At 40.0% G+C, this 18,946-nt stretch overlaps 1 protein-coding gene across 3 annotated transcripts in view; it reads right to left on the minus strand.

Moving 5' to 3' along the window:
* PDE4D (phosphodiesterase 4D) overlaps window positions 1-18,946 on the minus strand; it is a 1,130,464-nt gene that overhangs the window by 509,536 nt on the left and 601,982 nt on the right. Inside the window, exon 1 of one of the 3 annotated variants that reach the window (XM_019532109.1) lies at window positions 12,465-13,692. The exons of the other annotated variants lie outside the window; for them this stretch is intronic. Coding sequence (XP_019387654.1) covers window positions 12,465-12,511 — 47 coding nt within the window. The 5' untranslated portion in view covers window positions 12,512-13,692. Of the gene's footprint in view, window positions 1-12,464; window positions 13,693-18,946 lie in introns of those variants that run through there. 3 annotated transcript variants of the gene reach the window in all.

An 18,946-nucleotide genomic window follows, 5' to 3' on the forward strand; every position in this document is an offset into this window, starting at 1 on the left:
CTGTCCTAGGTCCTACCATGGGCCACCCCCTCCTGCAGGCCAAGTTGGTCAGAGGCAGGACCCAGAGTGGTGTGTGGAGACCACGTGCCATGCCCAGCAGGATCCTGCCAGCCCTGGGGCCCCTCTGCTGCCCATCTAGGCCGGTCCCTTGGGGGGCAGGACCCAGCACGGCACATTGAGATCGCGTGCTGGGCCCAGCTGGGTCCTGCCGCTCTTGGGGCCCCTCTTCCACCTGGCCGGGCCATTACAACAGTGGCAGGACCTAGCATGGTGCATGGGGACTGCACGGCGTTCCAAGGCCGGGCAGCAGGAGCAGCCCCAGGGCCAGCAGGACCCATTTGGGCATGCCATGTGGTCCCTGCATGCCGCACGACATCCTGCCACCATGGACCCAACCTGGCTGGGTGGCAGAGAGGCCCCAGGACCTGGCTGAGCCTGGCACACAGTCCCCACATCCTGCTCTGGATCCTGTCAGCATGGCCCAGCCCTACTGGGCAGCAGAGAAACCCCAGGGCCAGCAGGACCTGGCTGGGTACAGCACACCATCTCTGCGTGCCGCACCGGGTCCTGCCATCATGGCTCAGCACCCCACTCCCGCTGCTGCTGCTAAAGGTAAGTTATGGACCCTGGGCGGTGGGGCTGGGGTGCCTGGGGCCGGGGGGCTGTGGCCCTCCAGGGGCGAGCTGGGACCCTGGGCAGCATGTTCGGGGGGGGCTGCACCATGTGGGGGCCAGGGGGCCCACCACTCCTGAGCAGCCCCCCCAAAGTCCCCACACCCACAGTCCCCCGAGCAATTGCCCCACACCTACCCACACACCAACCCACATCCCTCCACACACACACACCCACCTTCCACCCCACCCCTTCCTGCAAACACCACATCCCCCCCATCACACACCCATCATGTGCAAAGAAGACCAAAAAGTACACATCACCACATATAGGTATTTAGAACTTATTTTATCATGATGATAGACACACTGGTAGGCTTCCACATTGCTTTAACATTGTAAACATATCAATAAAGTATTGCCCAACTGATCACTCTCTCTCTTGCTCTCTCCAGATATATGTGTGTGCACGTGTCTGTGTGCACACGCGTGCATGTGTGTGTGTGTATGTAGAGTAGTCTTTTATTTGAATTGTGGAAAAACATGGATTTGGGTGTATTTTTAAAAATGGCTTTGGGATGCTGCTGCAGCAGTCCAGCTGGCACAAGGAGCAGTGTGCCCAGGTACCAAGTAGCCAGGCCCCAGAAGCTCTGGAGAGCAAGTAGCCCTGAGCTGCTTGTCAGGGCAGCTTTTTGTATGGATGGGACCAGGACAGGGCAGCTTTTTGTACTGCTGGGGACAGCACAGGTGCTGTCCCCAGGCTCTAGTTCCCCCTAGCTGCAGATCCGGGAAGAGCCAGGTAGAGTTAATTTGCCCCTAATGGCACAATTTGCTCCACAACAAATTGCACGTCCGAGCATGTGCGCCAAGGCAAGAAGCCCCGGCTCAAATTTTCACTGCTTATATTTGAGCTGCTGCAAGCGCACATGCTTGCATGTGTGGACACACCCATCAGGGTATGTGCAAGCAGAATCCAGGATACAGAACTTTGGGCTAATGAACAAGGTTGCTTGCCTAGTTTGTGCCTTACTACTTGTAAAACTGCATGAATTAATGCACATGGGGAATTCTACCAAATTAATTTAAATTTGGGGGCAAACAAATTTATGCGATAAAACGTACCCAAGAAAGGTAAACTTGAGTCTTGGGGGTATATTTCTCTTCTGTTGTTCAGCTTCTGTCCTTGCTGTCATTAAGAAAGAAAATTACTGCAAACATACTGAGGGCAGATGAAGCTTTGGTGAGATAGTGAAAAGAAAGGCAATTCAATTCCAAAGCATCCTTTGGTACTTTATGTTTTTCAAAGTTTGTGTATGTTTAAACATCCTTTTAATGGAGATTGATAAAGAAGAGGTGCTATATATCAAACTAGCTCTTTAAAAAAAAATAAAATGGAGTCCTGGTATTAAAGAAACACACATTTGGGTGAGAGAGGAAAAGTACATTACCAGGCCTTACCACTTCATTGATCAGCATTTTACTGTGAATCAGTACAAACACAATAAAGACAATGCTTTGATGCTATGTAGTTGCCTTGAAATGCGTTTTTTCCCTGCCGAGTGAATTTATTTTCTGTCTTATTAAAATGATTTTAGATAGAGTAGTAATACTCTATCAGATGCCCAAGTATAGAATATATTTCTATCTCTTTTAGGTTTGCATATGATCATGGTTCAAAAATGTGATTATGCAAAAATATTTTAAACTTACATTCACACTCATTTTCAGATTAGGTACAGTTTTATCCATACTTTATAAAGATGGTTCTTCCTTCTACTTTATGATAAAAGTGAGGAAGCTTCTGCTTCATGCAATCCCCCATCTATTATGAATTAACTTCTGCTTCCTCCTTTCCTCTGATAAATAAGCATGCATTAGCTCAGCTGCAGCTCAGCATGCATACCTTTTTGTGACTCTGGCATTCTCAGTGGCAGCTCACTTCTCCACAAACCACCTTTAATTGCAAAACTCAATGTGACAGGAGCTAATCTGATTAGTTAGCCAGGACTATATTGTATGCTGAGATTCAACTCTTGAAACAATTGTTCTGTGTGAATGTGCCTTGTAACTTGCTATACTTTAATTCTTAAAAAGCTATGCTGTTCAACTTGAAAATATGTGATACCTTGATATATATATCACACCCTTTGCCTGTCTTTAGATTGTGAACTTCTTGAGGAAGGAAGAAGCTCTGCCACTGTGTGACACAGGATACTTTGCAATATGGACTTATGGTCTGATGCAATAAATGGCAATTGTTATATTTTTTATTACTAGGGACTATCAATCCTCACTAGTATGGTCATAATAGGACCTGTGTCTGGTTTGTGAGTTCTAAATCTTAATGTAAAGATGTACGTGACTGCAAAAATATACTGGATTCACTGTGAGCAGGATACTATAGAAGATGGAAGGTGCTGTGGTAAGTCCATTAAAGGTTATCGGTGAGTTCTGTGGGGAGCTAGCACGTCCCAGAAGGGGGCAGGGTTTAGTGGGTCCACAGGACAGGTTGTCTGTCCAGAGGTAGAGAAGGGTCAAAAGGCTAAAAATAGCTCTGTCAGGATGGGGAGAAGAGAAAAGAAAAATCACAGCTCCAGGACTAGGGGAGAAGTGGGTGACCAAAGGCTGCAGGTATACAGAGGTGGCAGAGGGCAAGCATGAGAAGGGAGACCTGCTTGACGTCACCATACCACTGGCCTGCTCCTCTGCAACAGCTGAAGGCGTGAAATAAAAATGACGCTCCAATAATACGATTTTCTACATGGCAAATTATAACAAGTGTATAATTTTTCATGTATAGAATCTAATTATTGGGGGTCATCTTAAATTCAGGGTCATCTTACATTTGAGTAAATGTGGTAATAATTTCAGATGATAGATAATAAACTACATTGTTTGGTAGGCTGTTCTAGTGCTTAATTACTCTCTCTGTTTAAAATGTATGTCCACATCTCAAGATCAAATACCAAAGACCAGGCACACTACCAGCTGATATTAAAAATTTTATGGACATAATAATAAGCATTACTAAGTCAAAAATATACTTCACTGAAAATCATAATAATAGGTAGATATAAGCAGAGGCCTACCAGGGTCTGTACTATGGGTGGCAGGACTGAGTTGGCTGTGACAGCCATGGCAGTAGCTGTCATTCTTGTCCCCTAAGTGGGTATCTGGGGATGGTACCCCAGTTGCTCTACTCTCCTGCCCTTATTACATTACAGGGGATAAGTTTGCCTGCCTTTGTTCTTCTCAAAGAATGATCACTTCTCATAATAGGTAATAAGCTTTAATATTTAAATATCATATCTAAAAGACTTACAATTATTTCAGAAAATTGTGTTTACAAATCTATGCTACTTTAAAAAAATCAGAAAAAAAATGGAAATTTTTATGTATAAAATTGCTGAGTATGAAACAGTTTCACTGGGTAAAACATAATCTAAAGAGAGATCAAACTAGAAGAAATTAAGCTCCCTTAATCTCTAGGGTCATTTTCACACATGCTTTGGGACCTGGGGACGGGGAGGTACTTCAATTAGAAAAGCTCCGAGAGCCCCTCTAATTACAGCACCCACAGCATCTTGTGTATCAGTGTCCCCGTGCTTCAAAATGGCAGCAGAGATGCTTTAACTAAAATTTGTTCAGTGAGCTTCAGTTAAAGTGCCCCCACTGCTATTCTGAAGCACAGGGATGATGATAAATGAGACACAGAAGCTACTGGAGTACGCTAATCAACATGCTGCTCCAACGTGCTATAATTACAGCGGGTCAGAGCAGCCTCCCTGCACATTTACAGGCATCCTAGGAGCTAAATTCCAAGACAGTATCATTCTAACTTTCCAGTACTTAACATGCCATAGGATTCGGACTTTTCTCTTAATGTACTGGAATGGTAGGTGGATCTCAATGCACTGAACTACCTAAAAAGTATGTATACATAATGGTTTCCAGCAGCAATTTAGTGATAAACAATGTAATAATGAAATTTCCTTGTATGTAAATATAAGACAAAGGGCTTTTTTCCTATGCTATTGGGGAGGGAAAACCTCATCCTATATTTGAGTAAATATATAAACCTCATCCTATATTTGGGGTTGGCCTAGATGACCTCCTGGAGTCCCTCCTAACCCAAATGTTCTATGATTCTGGGCTGTGTTTAGTGAAGTTTGCAGAAATTTAAGGTTGGTGAGGAAACAGGAATCCTTGGAAATGAGAAAGAAAAGCATAGCTCAGCTATGGAAATGAAGAGGAGGTAAAATGTATTCAGTGAAGTGGCTTACCATGATTTGGAAAAGAGTTAATGGTAAGGGGGACTGTGCACAATGGGCACTACCACTGATCTTATTTGGATGGGTTTCAATAGCCTATCCTTTTGGTAGGTCCTCATCAGAATGTTTGCCCGATATGGGCCATTTGTTCTACAGTCAGGCTCAGTGTTGGCTACATTTAATCAACTTCACAGTTGGTTTCCATTACAGAGCACATGTTGCTTTCAGCAGCAATTTAGTGATAAGCAATGTATTTAATGAAATTTCTTTGTATGCAAATATAAGACAAGGGGCTTCTTTGCCTATGCAACTGCGGAGGAAAAACGTCTTCCTATATTTAAGTAAATACGGTAAGTGAAACTAAGCAAAACCATTTTACTAAGCCCAAGATGTTTTAAATAAGGTGACAATCTTGCAAACCAGTTTCCAACATGCCTTAATAATGAATGACAAAATATAACCTAAATTTAATCATATAAAATTAGTTATGGGAAGCATTAAAGCTCTGCCCTTTTATTGTTGTTGTTGTTGTTGCTGGTAAAACAATATTTTAAAATCTCTGTGATTTTACAGCTGGATTTCAAATGGCAGATGCACTGTTTTAGTTCCCGTAAAAATAGAACAGGCAGAAGTGTTTCTGCTAGTAGAGGCATCAAAAGGCTAGGACTAAAAAAGCTCTATAGAGAAGGTTCAGAAACAGGTGAGCTTATGGAGAAAGTGGGTTCAAGTTTAATTTCTGTTGTTGTTGTCTCACTACTAATAAAGCCAAAACTCAAATAGGAAGGTGTACATTTGGACCATATATAGTTTGTGAATTTTAGAAAAATATGGAAACTCTGCATGTTTATTCAGTCCTTTCAAAAATAATTTAACTCCAACCTATGACTACTACGTAGCAATGTTAGCATGCGCAAGTTTCCTGCTACCCTACCTCCATCAGTATGCAATCATTTTAATCATCATCAAAGAAGTGAAGGTGGTTCATATTTGAATGAAACCCTCCCAAATTTAAGCTGTTGCAACAAAGTTATAGGGATATTCCAACAGTGACAGTCTTACCATCAGGTTGTTTCTGAAACTGTCATATCCCCAGTGTGGTTTATGAAGAACTGCACTATATTGTCCCAAGGTGCCCATGCTAGTCCACTATTCATGTAGACAGTTAGAGAAAGTCCCTGCTTCAAAGCACTTAAAATCCAAATAAACATTGCAAAGCATTGAAAAAGAGCTTGGATCCTCATTTTACTAATGAGTTTGAGACATAAAAGCCATCCCCATGTTTGAAAGAACCTTTGGTTTGTGGTATGGCCCATATCTGAATTCATATTTCCTGAGTCCAAAACCCAAGGCCTTAAATGAAAAACTAACTTTCCTTTTTAGATCGTTCTCCTCTTAACGGACATGCTGTTTTCCAAAGATACAAAACCAAAGAGTTTTGCAGTAATTTACGGGGTGGGTAGAGGCTTAGTGGTCTAAGCAACCAGTATGACATATCTGGTTACTGCAAGTCTTTCATATGAGTTATTCTCTTTGCCAGATATTAGTTATGAGCTGAACAAGTCCACAGTGGGTGATGCTACCACTATATATTCCCCCATGAGAATTGGGAGACTTAAGTAGTTAGTATTCTGGTGCACTAAGCTCTTCACAACAAAGGCAGTATGAAAGAGTGAAGTATTACTAATATATAATTATTCGTCAATAGTGAAAGAGTGGGGGTATACCCTCTTAGGCCTTAATCAAACTATTTCTCTCTCTTCAGTTACACTGAATGATTTAGATGCCATTTGTGTAAGAAACTTAAACAATGCCTGAAGCACACTAGCACTACTATTCAGTGACAGAAATCTGAGAATAAGGCGACCTTTCCTATTTCCCAGCATTATCAAAACCTCCTAGTAAAAGAAAATTACAAAAAAACCCCCCATATTTGGCCCCAGCAAAATATGTCATTATAAGGAGTCAGTCACTTGATTTGTAGACATTTCAAATCCAGCTCCTCATCAACAGGAAAGGGTTCATCTGTTGTCAATATATTAAGGGCCTGAAATTATATGTTTAGAAATTAATGTAATACAATCATGAAAAAAAGAAAGTCAGGCAGAAGATTGTTCTCTTATTATAAAAAGAGCAACACATTCATAAATTAAAGTAGAGGGAAAAAATGTGTGAGTTCATGTTCCTAGATTAAAGCTTCCAATTTAATTTACAGTATCAATCCAGGCCTCATTCTGGTGGGGGGTGACCACTTTCTGCACAATGCCAGTAACTACTAAAGGCAGCTAAAGTCATTCACCACCTGACAGCATCAAACCCAAAGCTTGTAAAATCATTTTCTTGTGTGTTATAGTTGCTAAGTTCAGGATTTTTATTTTCTTTCAGTTTTCTATCAAAACAAGAGATAACAGTTTAACAATGATTCTCAACCAGGGTGTCATGGCACCCTGGGATGCCCTGAGATCCTTTTAAATGTGTCATGCATTAGTACTGCTAGGTGTGCAAACCCATAGACAAGATTCATAAGATAAACCCAGAGATTTAAAATAGGAATTCATAGTATTAAAAACCATTCTGACCCATTGTGTTCTTTCCAAGTTCTTTGAAAAAGAAAAATTATTTTATTATACTTCTGCATTCAAAAAAATGAGAGAAACCTATGAGGGAAAGCTAAGAGCTGGCATTTTCCAAGAGATGCCTATTGAGAACCACTGCTCTGGTAACTCCATTCTCATGATGCGATAGATCTTTACACTGATAAAAAAAACTAATCAGAAACAAACTACTTGGTTTGTAGCACACGTATATATGAGTATCAGTATAACAATTTTAGGAGATTATTAGGAGAACCATAAGCTATTAAAAACTTAATATTCATGGAAATATTTAATAAGATCTTTTTCCGAAAGGTGCTTTGTTTCAAATTAGTCTAAGGAAAGGGTCATACATGGAACCTTTAATCTACATTATTTTACACTAATTGATGTACCTAGTATAGTAATGATCAAATAAAGTAAATATTTGAACAGACTCAAAAGAAAGAACATTGTTGTTGTTATTTTCTCTAGTTCTTTACCCAGTGACTTGCTATCCAATTTGGCTTTCATTTTCTATAAGAATCTCAATAGAAATAATATACCCAATATAATAAATACATTTTATACTGCATGTCAAAGGCCCCCTACACCTCTGTTGGGGTTTTACACCATTATACGTTAAAAATTTACTTTAACCAGTTTTGTTAATACAAGTGTTTCATATAACTCAGCAACATTGCTTCTCGTCAAACTAATTTTTTATCCTTTTATTTACCAAAGAAAGAAGGATGATCTATGACCAATCAAGCTAGAAAAAAAGTGAGTGTACTTGTATAAATTGCATATCTTTCCAGTTTTAAGGACATAAATACTCAAACTTTATATATGTTCTTCAGCTCCCTCTATTTTTCTATGACAAAAATAGGAAAAGGTATGCAGTACTTGTTTGCCCAGTTAGAGCAAATACCATACTTATCTATATTTGGTTTGGCATCAGAAAGGTAGAAAAAGTGTAATGGAAAAGAAAGCTATGTAACAATCTATCTGCAAACATAGCTAAAGTCATTTTGCATCTGAAAGGCAACAGAATTCATGTTGTTCACATGCCTACTATGTACCACACTTTCTGTACTGACATCATTGTGTTATATCGTAATCAGTTCTAAAAGGGTCCAGTTTCTCACTATTTCCTGGACTAATTCTATCCTCACTCCTCAGAATGCCACTTGTCTTAGTCATTATAACCTCCTCCTCCTGGCCTTCCAGCACTTTGCCTCTCTCCACTCTAAGTTGTTACTAAAATCCTCTCACTCCTCCAAGCATATCACTTAACACCATCTTTGGAATACTTCTATTGGCTTCCTATTTCTTACCATATCACATTCAAAATCTGTATACTCACATAGAAGTCTCTTCATAGTTTTGCTCTCCCTACCTAAAACATTGATGTTATTTTCTCAGGCAAGGAACATATTATAATATAGGTTGATAAACCATTGTTTATAGAATCATAGAAATTATTGTATATAATAATACAAGTGGTTTCCCAAAATTATTCTTAATATCAACATTACCAGTAAGATTCAGGCACTGACATTCATATTTCAGAATAAATTTGTGTGTTAAAGTTCAAACCCAGCACATACAGCTGGTTCTTGCTGGTGATGGAAATGATTGATTTTTTTCCCATAAATCCCCAAAGGCAAGCAGAAAAGCATGTACCTTAGCCCCTGGCTCACAAAAATAATTAAAAGCCTTGGCCTACACAAGAAATTAAACTGAATTAATCTAAAATTCAAAAGCAGAGGTGCCTCCTATGTTCTATTCTACATCAGAGACAGAAAAAGAAATGCCATTTAAAGGTAGAGGGTAGAGTAAGTAATTAGTGTCACTCAGGCATAGATATTTATTATAACTGAATCTGAATATGAGCTTTTACATTTAAAACTAGTGGTTTAAAAAAGTGGGGCTCAAGGTTTTTTCCTGGCAAGCTGGGTCCAGTGTAGTAGCCACCATCCAGCCACAGGGGTGAGACAGGCAGCCTGGTCCCACAGTAATGGAAGGGGGAGTGGGATGTGACCCAGCCCTGCACAGTGGGAGAGGGGACTTGACCTGGCCCCAATCCATCCTGCTAGAGAAAAGGTGTCATGGCCAGCCCTGTGGTGGGGAAGGAGGGCTGGCCTTGCCTCACAGGGCAAAGGAAGCATGGTTCAGCCCAGTCCTTCCCTGCAGTGGCGACGTGTAGGAGGTGCACGGGGATGCATGGGCACTCCCTGAGAGCACCAGTACACACCCTGACTGGCTGTGCTCCCCACTTAGGTGAGGGGCGGGGGGGGGCAGGCAGAAGCACCAGTTCCTCCCCCCGCAAGAACTGCCGGGGAGTGGAGCACCGTTGTGTTCCCAGAAGTGGCTGCGATGATCAGCTGCCTTGCGATTGGCCACCAGGGACCACCCCCCCGGTCAGTGTCCCCCGCTGGTTGCTGACTGGTTGCTGGGGGGGGGGGGGCACATCCCCTCCCAACTAAGACGGCAGCAGTCACCCATGCTTCCCTATAAGGGAAAGGGGTGTGTGGCCCAGCCTTGCAGAGGGGAACAGTGCATGGCCTGGCCCAAACCCAGCCCTGCATGAAGAAGGGGGTGAGGTCTGGCTCCACTTGGGTACACAGGGCTTGGGGTTTGGGTGGAAAGGGTGTCCATATTCATGGCCACTGCTCCCCCACTGCCACATGTTCTGACCTGTGGGGAGCCCCACAGGCCAGATGCAATGGCTCTGTAGGCTGCATATGGCCCACAAGCTGAAGGTTTAGCACTCCTGATTTAAAAAATAAATATGTACTCAATATGATGATGATCACTAAATACTGATAATGTGTCGCATCACTGTTGCAAAACAACAGTCAGTAAAGTCAAGAAACATCATCTGGCAGAACTATTAAACAAACACAAAACTAACTGGGTCACACACAAAAAGCTCTTCCTCTAACTTCATAACCATCTTTTTAATGGATGTCTCAAAGCAGCACAAGGTGGGAATAAACATAGAGCACTCTTTTTGTAGCCAATTAAATGTATAAACACAAAATATAAAGAAGGTTGCCATGTCAGACAGCAAGTACATAAATTTATGGATGTGTACTTCTACAACTAAAAAAAAATGAAGACCAGCAACTCTAAAAACCTAACATTCAGAAATGTTCCTAATAGCTCTAGTGTAGCATGAATAAGCAAATTTGTCTGGTTCTCTGAGTGTGTAGTTGAACAACACTGTATTAAAGCATTTTAATTCCAAATAAAGGTCAATGAACTTGTACCCTCTAAATGTTTACATGATATAATTTACAATCAGATAATGAAATGAATGTAAAACAAGTGAAAGTCTATATATTTCTGCACGTAAAATAAAGCCACAACTACAGTACTTTCTAGAGAATGTTTTCATATTCTGATGCAGATACCAGAAAGGTTAGGAAGGGGTCCAGAGAGAAAACAAGCAACTGCTTACGAGAGAAAACAAGCACATAAACAAAGCATATTTGGTTTGACCAAAAGCACAATAACAGATTTTAGCAAGTACTAAGCAGAGTCCTGAAAAAAACAACAAACCTGAAGTGGTCAAAAATTCTCAAAATGACTTCTCCAAGTTATTAAAAAGAAAGGCCATATTCTTAGAAGACAATGGAAATGGCTTTCCTAGGCATGAACTGCAGTAAAATTTACAAGGCACTGTAAAATAATCCGTGAAAAGGATAAAGCTTATTACTAATGTTTATATTGGAATTTCTTGGTGATAACTAATCTGAAGTGAACCATATGGGAATTTCAGAGGGATATCACTTAGCTTAAGATTGGCACATGGGAAGCTAGCAGATAAATGTGACAGGAAACAGGATGGTTACATTAAAGGAATAAATTCATATTACAATTATATTAATTCAAAGTTATTAGTAATAAATTCACAGCCTTTCACAGCATGACAGGCTCTTATAGATGCATCATTGTGATCAGCTATGACCTGGATAGCCAGGAACCTCTGACAGTTGACACTCAGCTGACATTTGTGCTAAGCCTATGAGGCATTAACAGTACTATATTGTTAAGTACAACTTGGAAATGTAATGAGGAAAATAATATTTTCCATTCCACTCAAGATATTAGCTAGAATATATTTCAAGGAAAGTTTTCTCCTATACTTCCTCAGATTAATTCCATATGTAAACAAACACATGCAGATCATTCAATAGAATACAAACTATGACTACTGGGCTTCCATAATATACTTGCTTGTGGTACCTTTAAAAGTAGTAAAATATACCCAAGCGGTATTCAAGAGAAAAGTTCTTTCATAAAACTGGCTATGACCTAACTTTGAATAATACTCAGCTAGTTTAAGCATGCAGTCATAAATACCAACACATGCAGCATGACATGAAGCTACATCACTAAAAAAAATAACCAGAAACAAGTAAAGCTTACTGTATTGTAAAGTTGTAGGGAAAGGTTGCTCACTGGCCAAGAACTATAGATGTGTCTAGGTTTATAATTAAACAGATGTTTTAATGATAATTAAGGGATTTCAATTCAGTGTGACTGTCTTCCAAACAACCAGATTAAAATTCCTAGCACACAAGTCAGTAATCTTTCTAAAATATATTTAAAATATGAGTGACCATTTATTCTTGTTGTTAGGTTAACTGAATTAAAAATAAATAGTAAAGGCTAGACAAGTCAATATTACATGGGAAAACAGGTCTGTAGTTTTTCCTTTAAGTAATGTTCAGAAACATTTCCATTTCTCAAAAGGTTCTTCTTTGAATAATAGAGCATAGCCATGAAAAATAAATTCTCCTGTTTGACTCCTCTGCTATGTAGTGGCACAGGGGAGACAAACTTGTATTATATCATTAATATCCTCTTTGTAACATTTCTATTTTACTGATAATCTAGTTAGTCCTCCTAACACTGGAAAAGCCAGTATCTGGTAGTTGCCACAGTATTTTGCAAACAAGCATTCTGAGTTTGACAATCTGTAATGTGTACTGATTACTCACCATATCCATGAATGCCTCCTAAAGGGGAAATTATTCACGTGCATCATGTTCACAGATCTTCCAACATTAGTGTTTTCCTTGTCAGATAGCTTTATCTGTTATGGTATTCATAGATGCATTCCAGAACGACTGCATAAGCAGTTATCACCAAGGGTTGTTGCAAAAATTATCTGTACTCCACAAAAATTAGCATCGCCGAGATCTGAAGAAAGACTTCACAAGGTTTTCTAGATACATGTCCATCCAGTTATACCTTACTACTTACTTAAAAAAATATATATTAAACTAATCAAGATAAGATAACTGCTTATCCTAAATTATGCCAAAGGTTTGCCTCGATAAAATCCAAGTGGTTTTAGTATAAATTAAAGCATCTTCATATCCAGCATTTTGGACAGTGGGAAAAGGTTAGTCAAAAGATAGTTTCTTGTCATCCAGGTTAACTCAGTGTTTGGTGGAAAATGTATTACTTCAGATTGTTTTGCCATGTTGTCCTGTAGAAATGAATATTGCTTTTTCTTCTTTCTTAGACACATATTCATCAGTGGTCACTTTAATGTAATTTTCCTTTATTCCAAGCCCAGGGAATAGAATGGTGGTTAATTAGCATGCACAACAAGAACAAACTTCTTTTTTATATTTAATTCTCTAGATTTATTTTCTTCATCTTAGAAAGAAAAGAGGAAGTACGCTTCTTCTGCTCCACAGGACAAGACTGCAATTAGACACCATCATGAGTACAAGGTACCGTCATGATCAAATTCATTTTTTGCTGTCTAACCCCATAATAAGGCTGTCTGTCTGCTCCCTTTGAGTAAAATGACTAAGCTATTGATTCTTTCACTGCAGAGTCTAGTTCTAATTTGATGTAATACTGAATATAAAAATAATGTGCATGGTTTCATATTTTGCCCAAAAAAATCAAAGCTTTAAGTCATATGTTATCTAAGAATTTTTTCTTTGCTGTCCTTTTTCCCCCAATTCAGCTCCCAAATAGTAGTTATTACTCCTGAGGCTCTGACAACATCCTTGGGAAGATTCTTAAGCCAAAGCTATACAGACCTCGTACATTTTAAAGCAATGCAGGCAACAGGCTCTTGCTTTCTTTCTCCTGACAAGAATTTCCAACATACCCTTTGAAATTCTTGTATCCTTTCATACTCTGCCTTTGCTCTCCAGTTCAGTAGCAGCTCAGGACACTTGCAGACTCTGTGGCACTATTACTCTGCAGCAGAATCTGCTCCAGGCTGCAGTGAATGCTGCCTGACAGAGGATGTGCTAGCGTCAAGGGGGCCCTCTAGGTGGGTTCTCCTGACACAGCATATCCTCCTGTGCTTTTTCAACAGACAGATGTAGAACGGAGGACGGGGGTATTTAGGGGAAAAACAAACAAATAAAAATATCCAGTCTTATGTAAAACACCCTGTTTCTCTTCATAACTATGATCAGACAAAAAATAATATAGAAATGTTCAATCCTAAAAGAATGTGTACCTAGGATAAAATATTTTATTATATCTTTTTTATGTGATGTTTAAAAGGTTTAGAGACATTTTCCTCCTTTCAGGTTCCTTGATCATAGTCCACTTCCCCACATTTTCACACGGTTTATGCAGCACTATGACTTTTAAACTTAAAATGACCAGTTGCCCTTTTACAGAGGAAATCCTGTACTCTGAAAGCAAACTACACCTTCAATGGCATCAACACATGCCATGAAACTGTTTGATTAGCGGGGGCTGAAACTTGGGAGTGTCAGGATAAGATATTGTTATATTTCCTTACACTTGACATTCCTACCATCACAGTTCTATTTTAAATACCCCAAATTAGCCCTGTCACTATTGATGGCATTAATGAAACAAACTAACTAACTAACTAAGTAAAGTAAACTATTTGAGTCTAACAGTGCTCTGGCAATGAATTAGTATTTATTTGAATTCAGCAAGAAAGAACATCTTATTAGCTACATAGAGACACCAACATTTTCATTCCTGAGTTTCAATTATTTTAATAAACATTTCATATACTTCTTGTGCAAAATAAAATAGTTCTGCTAATATAAAGGAGCTCTGGCAACAAATGTCCAGTTACAGTACGCATATTTTATTTAAGTATAAACAGGTATGAAAAAAAGCAATACTTCAGAGTTTTAAGAGTGAAAATAGCAAATAACAAAAGTGTGTGTATTCAATAAAACATAAATTACTTAAATTAACTTTTTAAAGGACTGATAAAAATAAAATACTTTATATACAATTGGGGCTGGTCCTGCTTTGAGCAGGGGTTCGATTGGATGACCTCCTGAGGTCCCTTCCAACCCTGATTTCCTGTGATTCTACTACTTCATACTGCATGTAAAAGGCAATTCCTCCTACTCCTCTGTTGGGGCTGATACCAATATACATTTTAAAAATATATAACAAATATTGTTAGATTTATAAAAGTGTATGTTTCACATAACTCAGCAACATTGCTTCTCATTAAACTAATTCCCTATCCTTTTATTTGCCTGTGGTAAGATCCTCTATACCAAAAGCATTTCTTAGGTATCTGTAAAATGTCTAGCACACTGTGGCCGCTACACAAATCAACATTTCTATTATTTGTATTTAGTTATCACTGCAGGATCCCATCACACTGGGTGCTATGCAAAACAGAAGAGGTTGCAGGTCATGCTTTGAGGAGGTTACAGTCTGAATAGAAAAGACAGAAAACATATAAGCAACATACTAACAGTACAAAACTTTTTATCTGCTTTTCTTTCTTATTTCTCTTTGTTTCTTGCTCGCTCTCGTTTTTGGATTTGTTTGGACATATATGATTCTTAAATTTACCCATATTATTCCTGCATCCCAGCTGTTTAAGAACCCCAGATACTCTTCCATTTATTTACTGCCACTATACAGCAAGAGTTCCCTTTCTCTTTACAAATTCATCTGAGACCTGTTCACATCATAAGGCCCAGGTAAAATAGTCACTAATCTTTGTATACGGTCGTAAGTGAACATACACCAAGACTCACAGAAGGCACTATTTTTTTCTCTTGCTCCTGTAGCTACATTTGTCCTGACAGTGACCGGGGTAAGTTCCTGTCTTACAGCACTGCCTAGTGCACAGCAGGCACCCTTTTGCCATTCAGTCTTAACCTGCAAGATCCAAATACACAATAATATTGTAATAGTAAAACATAATGAAAAGCATGTCAGTTATGAGGATTAGACTCCTCCAAACGGATATAGGGTACAACTTATCTGAAAACAAGGGGGAAAGGAAAATTTGAGCTTACTAAATTCTTTCACTTTCTTAGTAAGGGTAAAATAATTTGATTTTAAATACTTTTTTGTGATAATTTATGGTCTATGGAGCAATACACTGCTCAGCAAGCAAAGAAAACCTTTTAAATGTGTCACTGGTGGTTGATAGTAATGGTATTAGCCTCTGTGGCAGTATACCGAGATGTATGTGAGCTCAAGCACTTGCTAGTGGCCCAGTGTCCACATCATGAAAAAGTCAGCACCGAATTTGGTAACCTTATTTACTGTCTTAGCATAGTAGCCAAGAACTGGAGGGATGTGGAGTCTGTACTATGGTCTCAACCGCAAAGAGAATTTAAGGGCATGAGCAAAGTGTTTGGCATGGATCAGTGTGGAGAAACTTCTTTCCTAATCCTTAGGCTCTGTGTTGAAGATAGAAAATGTTAGCCATCAGGGAGGGCAATCTGGTATTTTGCATAAGTACTATATTTATTTTTAAAAAAAGAATTTCCTTTAAAAAAATTAAATTAAATTATGAAGATCCTTTTTTCAAGGTCTGATAGGTTCACATGTTAAATATTTAATTCATCAGTTCTTATTTATGAACCTATTAAAAGAATTCTATAGTTGAAAGTGATCAACTAGAAAAAAAGTGTAGCCAATAATGGCTCAGTAAGCAGCATGCTGTATTACTGAAACAACAAATAATGGACCATTGATATGTCAAATAATCTACAGCAAGCTTATTAATCCCAGTAAATGGGAAAGAATTTTTGGTTAATATTACTTTATCATCAAACACATTTTTTCTAATAAAAAAACCCAATGAATGATAAACACACATGAATGATAAAACCCAGTATATTGAAATAATAGGCAGATGCAGAGTGCTTTGTATGTTCAAAATGATGTATAAATATTAACCAACTATGAAGCTTGTGGGGTAATTGAATTATTCTCAATTTACAGTCAATGAAACTGATGCCAGGAGATTATATACCTTGCCAAACACCTCTCAGTCTACCAGTATCCAGAGGTAAGTCTTTCACTAATACTTCTTTTCTGTAATATTTTGCAGGAATAATATCAGAAGCAAATACATAACCATCTTACCAACCTTTTTATCCTTAACCTTTGAAAATGTGGCAACTGCTTTTTGAGCAAAAGATTTATTTCATTTTATATCATGTGCAAATCACGGAGCTTGTGGAACTGAAAAAGGCAAAAACGAGACTGTGAACCCACTATATCATCTAGATCAAGGCTGTCCAACTGGCAGCCCGTGGGGTCTGTCAGTGCAGCTGCTAGAGTCTCTGCATTAGCATGGTTTTGGAACCCAGAAGCTGAACACTGTCAGTGTTCACCTCTCTACCCCCTCGCCTGCCATCAGAGTCAGGCTGTGATGGCTATTGGCAATTAAAATCAATGGCAGGGAAAAGAGGGCTGAGCAACAGTGATGTTCACCCCCTTGGTTCTGGAGCCATGCCAACACAGGGGCAGGGCAGGGGTCTCAAGAAGCCACCATCCTGCTGCCAGAGGTGGATCATCTTGCACAAAAGAAGCCCCATGGTCTGAATCCAGCTCATGGGGCCAAATGAATTGGATGCCCCGATCTACTTCATTTGTACAAATGTGATTATGAACATTCTGTTTCAATTATAAAGTATGACCCTGTGAGTTGCAACATTTGCTTTTTCATTTCCAGAAGTCAGGCAGATATCCTCAATAGATCAAAGTTTACAAAGCCCTTTCAACGAATATGAAAAAGGAAACTGATTGTTGTGAACAAACACTTTGTTACCTGAGTTTTCATTTTCATTCATATGCTGCAGTGTGAAAACTACTAATAGCATGTCAGCATGGAGATGACTATTCCTAGATGTAAACCACTGGAAGAAGGCACATGTAGTGAAACAGGGAATTATAGACCAGCCAATCTGACCTTAACACCTGGAAAAATAATCATGGAGCAATTGCTCAAGGAATTTATTGTGAAGCACCTAGAGGAAAACAATGTGATCAGGAACAACCAGCATGATTCACCAAGAGCAACTTATTTCTAACCAGCTGGATTTCTAGGATAAATTGACAGACTCTGTGGATTTGGAGTGGGGGGGGGTGGGTAGCAGTGGATATATTTTTACTTTATCAAGGCTTTTGACACTGTCTTCTATGCCATCTCCTTTAACAAGCTAAGGAAACATAAACTAGTAGTCATAAAACAAGTAGTCATAAAAGGCTCAAACTCTAGTTGGGAGAAGGTATTGGATGGGATTCCTCAGGGGTCTGTCCTGGGTCTGGTCTTATTTAACATATTTGTTAATGATTTGAAAGTGGGATTGAGTACACACTTAGCAAATTTGCGGATACCAAGTTGGAATACAGTTGCAACACTCTGGAGGGTAGGATTAGGATCCAGAATGTCCTGGATAAACTGGACAAATTGTCTGAAATTGATCAGATGAAATTCAATAAGGACAAGGGCAAAGTCCTACACTTGAGATGTAATAATTGCATGCACAGATATGGACTGGGGGTGACTGGCTACACTGTAGTACTTCAGAGAAGGACCGGGGGTTACAGTAGACCAGGGGACAAAATATGGCCCATGTCCCAGATCCAGCCCACCAAGGGGTTCCATCCAGCTTGTGGTGGGTCCCTCGTCTCCACCCGACCCAGATGTGGGAGGCAACCCAGGCTGTGGTACATGCAGCTGGTCCTGCCACCCTCAGGCATACAGTGGGGTTGGGGCAGTGCAAAACTGCTTCCCAGCAATCCTGGTTCCAGTTCCTTTCACCAGCTGCTGTCAGACCCAGCCCCAATTTCTGGGGCCCCCAGCCTGTCTACCCTTCATCTACTGCCAGGGTGATGGACAGATTAGGTGAGCAAGTTTTCCACTGAGACTGACCCAGGGCCTCCGCGTGCTTGTCCGGGTGGCTAAGATGGAACTGTGGGCAGGTGGGAATGGCATCCAAGAGCAGGACAAGCAGGCGGGTTGGGGTTGGGATCATGGGGCAGTGACGGTCTGGGCCTGAGGCCTGGGGCAGAGCTGCAATTTGTTCCTGGCATACCCCTGCCTGCAGAACTGGCGCCTGTTGCAAGGGCGTACCGGGAGTGGATCACAGCTCTGTTTCGGGCCCTGGCCCCACACTGTCACTACCTTATGATCCTGCTCCATGATTGTGGTCCCAGCTCCAGCTGAGCCTGTCCTGCTCCTAGATGCCTC

The sequence above is a fragment of the Crocodylus porosus genome, unplaced genomic scaffold, assembly GCF_001723895.1.
Source record: "Crocodylus porosus isolate Cpor-Errol unplaced genomic scaffold, CroPor_comp1, whole genome shotgun sequence".
In the NCBI taxonomy this organism is placed as follows: Eukaryota; Metazoa; Chordata; order Crocodylia; family Crocodylidae; genus Crocodylus; species Crocodylus porosus.